Below are 2,286 nucleotides of genomic sequence, written 5' to 3' on the forward strand. Positions count from 1 at the left end.
GAAGAATTAGGCACCCAGAAAATACAATTTTGTCATAAATTACTCATCCTCATATTCACCTTCTGCTGGTCAGCAACAGTAAACAGAAACTGAGGGTTTATACACTCTTAAAAATAAAGGTGCTTCACGATGCCATAGAAGAACCTTTTTGTCTAAATGGTTCCATAAAGAACCTTTAACATCTGCAAAACCTTTACATTTCCAATTACTCATTTTATATAATATTATATTTATATAAAATTGTATGTTTTTTTTTTATGATTTTGGTTGCCTAGTTTAGTACCAGGTGAAAAGAAATAATAAACAAATTTGAGGTATCATTCATATATATGTCGTACAGTAACGTAGTTTAATTCCTACGGCTAGAGATTCACTGAAATCACTAACTCTAAGTATGAGCGATGTGTTAGTAAATCTTGCCTTAGCAAACACTGCGAATGATTAGCTGTAGCTAATTCAGATTGAGAACGTTCCTCACGCTGATAGATCCGACCGATCAGCCTCCTTCCACACTTTCATGAATCAAACTCACACTTGCCTAAAGAGTAATCAGGTTTTTCTGTATGTGTGTGTGTGTGTGTTTGATATGCATTAAATGTATATATCAGCGCCAATCCCTGCTTACGTTAATGTATAAAATGTACACACATACCCACACACACACACACATATATAATATATATATATATATATATACAGTGGGTACGGAAAGTATTCAGACCCCCTTAAATTTTTCACTCTTTGTGAGGTGAGCATCATTGGGCCATAAAACCAGTCTTACACTCTTAAAAATAAAGGTGCTTCACGGTGCCATAGAATAACCTTTTTGTCTAAATGGTTCCATAAAGAACCTTTAACATCTGCAAAACCTTTACATTTCACAAAAGGTTCTTTGTTGTGAAAAAAGGTTCTTCAGATTACAAAAAGGTAAGAAAGAGATGGTTCTTTAAAGAACCTTTGACTGAATGGTTCTTTGTGGAACCAAAAATGGTTCTTCTATGGCATCGCTGTGAAGAACCTTCTAAGCACCTTTATTTTTAAGAGTGTAGCTTCAAAAAGGCCACAAAAGCAGCAACAAACAGTCTTATTTACATATGACTTGTATGAGTTATTGTAATAATCTGAGACAGGGTTATTATAGCTAATTACAACTAAAATTAAAAACATAAAAATGTTCTTGTTACTTGAAATAAAATTAATATTGAAAAATAAAATAAAATAAAATGAAACTTTTTTTAAATTTCAGCTAGTTGCCAGGCTACATTTCTTAGGTTTGTTTATTTTAACTTGAAATACTAAAACAACTAAAGCTAAACAAACAGACAAACAAAAAAATAACTAAATAAAATAATAAAATACAAGATATAAAATACAAGAAAACACAAACATTTTTATTTAGTTGTCAAGGCTACATTTCTTATTTTGGTTTAGTTTAAATTGAAATGCTAAAACAACTAAAACTAAATAAACAAACTATTAAGTAAAAATTAATCAAATTTATAAAGACACATTTTAACATGCACTTAAAAAAAGTGAAAACAGATCACATGAAAAATCTAATCTATCTCTCTATAAACAATATAATAGTATATTAATGATAACACTAGTCTGAGGTCATTTAATAATGTTTTGGACAATGAAGTTGTTATTATTCACTGATTATCTTCCCTTCCTGCGATCTGTGATCCGTTGTTACCAGATCAGTGAATCAGTGAATCAGTGAATCAGTGAACTGAGAACCGAATCACTTTGATTCATAAATGAATCAGTCAGACCGATTTTGTGAACTGGACCAACTGATTCTGCCTCAAAAGTCATGAACGATTCAAGGGTGAGTAAATAATGACACAATTGTCATTTTTGGGTGAACTATCCCTTTAATAACCAAAAATTGTTTTCAATTTGAAAACCAATTAAACTAACAATCAATGTGCAAATGACGAGGAACATGTCGAGGTCCAGAAAAGCGCTGGTTTTAATACTCGGTGTTGTAGACGGTCAGATCTTTGGCATGCGTGACCAGCAGCTCCCAGGGAAACTGATTCACGGGTCGTTTGACCTTTGACCCCGTCTGTTTGCTCTCTTGCACCATGAAAGCGATGTCTTCATCGTCTAATATCCGTATCAGATCACCCTCGGGGTCCCGGTAGTTCAAAGCAATATCTTCCACTTGAAAGACGCCCCTGAGGGGGGAAACAGAGAGAAACTAATTGCGTAGTAGTTTAGAGGTCACAGAAAAGTGCAAATATAATTAGTATAATGCAATTTGAGGCCTCCATGTTGTGT

The 2,286-nt window shown here is 33.3% G+C and overlaps 1 protein-coding gene across 2 annotated transcripts in view; it reads right to left on the reverse strand.

Moving 5' to 3' along the window:
* Positions 1-1,601: 1,601 nt before the first annotated feature.
* ncf4 (neutrophil cytosolic factor 4) overlaps positions 1,602-2,286 on the reverse strand; it is a 19,992-nt gene continuing 19,307 nt past the window's right edge. For both annotated transcript variants that reach the window (XM_016528026.1, XM_016528025.1), the window contains one exon: positions 1,602-2,183. In XM_016528026.1, the coding sequence (XP_016383512.1) occupies positions 1,976-2,183 (208 nt within the window). In that variant the 3' untranslated portion in view covers positions 1,602-1,975. The remainder of the gene's footprint in view (positions 2,184-2,286) is intronic.

This window comes from Sinocyclocheilus rhinocerous, unplaced genomic scaffold (assembly GCF_001515625.1).
Source record: "Sinocyclocheilus rhinocerous isolate Xijiao unplaced genomic scaffold, SAMN03320098_v1.1 scaffold1292, whole genome shotgun sequence".
NCBI lineage: Eukaryota > Metazoa > Chordata > Actinopteri > Cypriniformes > Cyprinidae > Sinocyclocheilus > Sinocyclocheilus rhinocerous.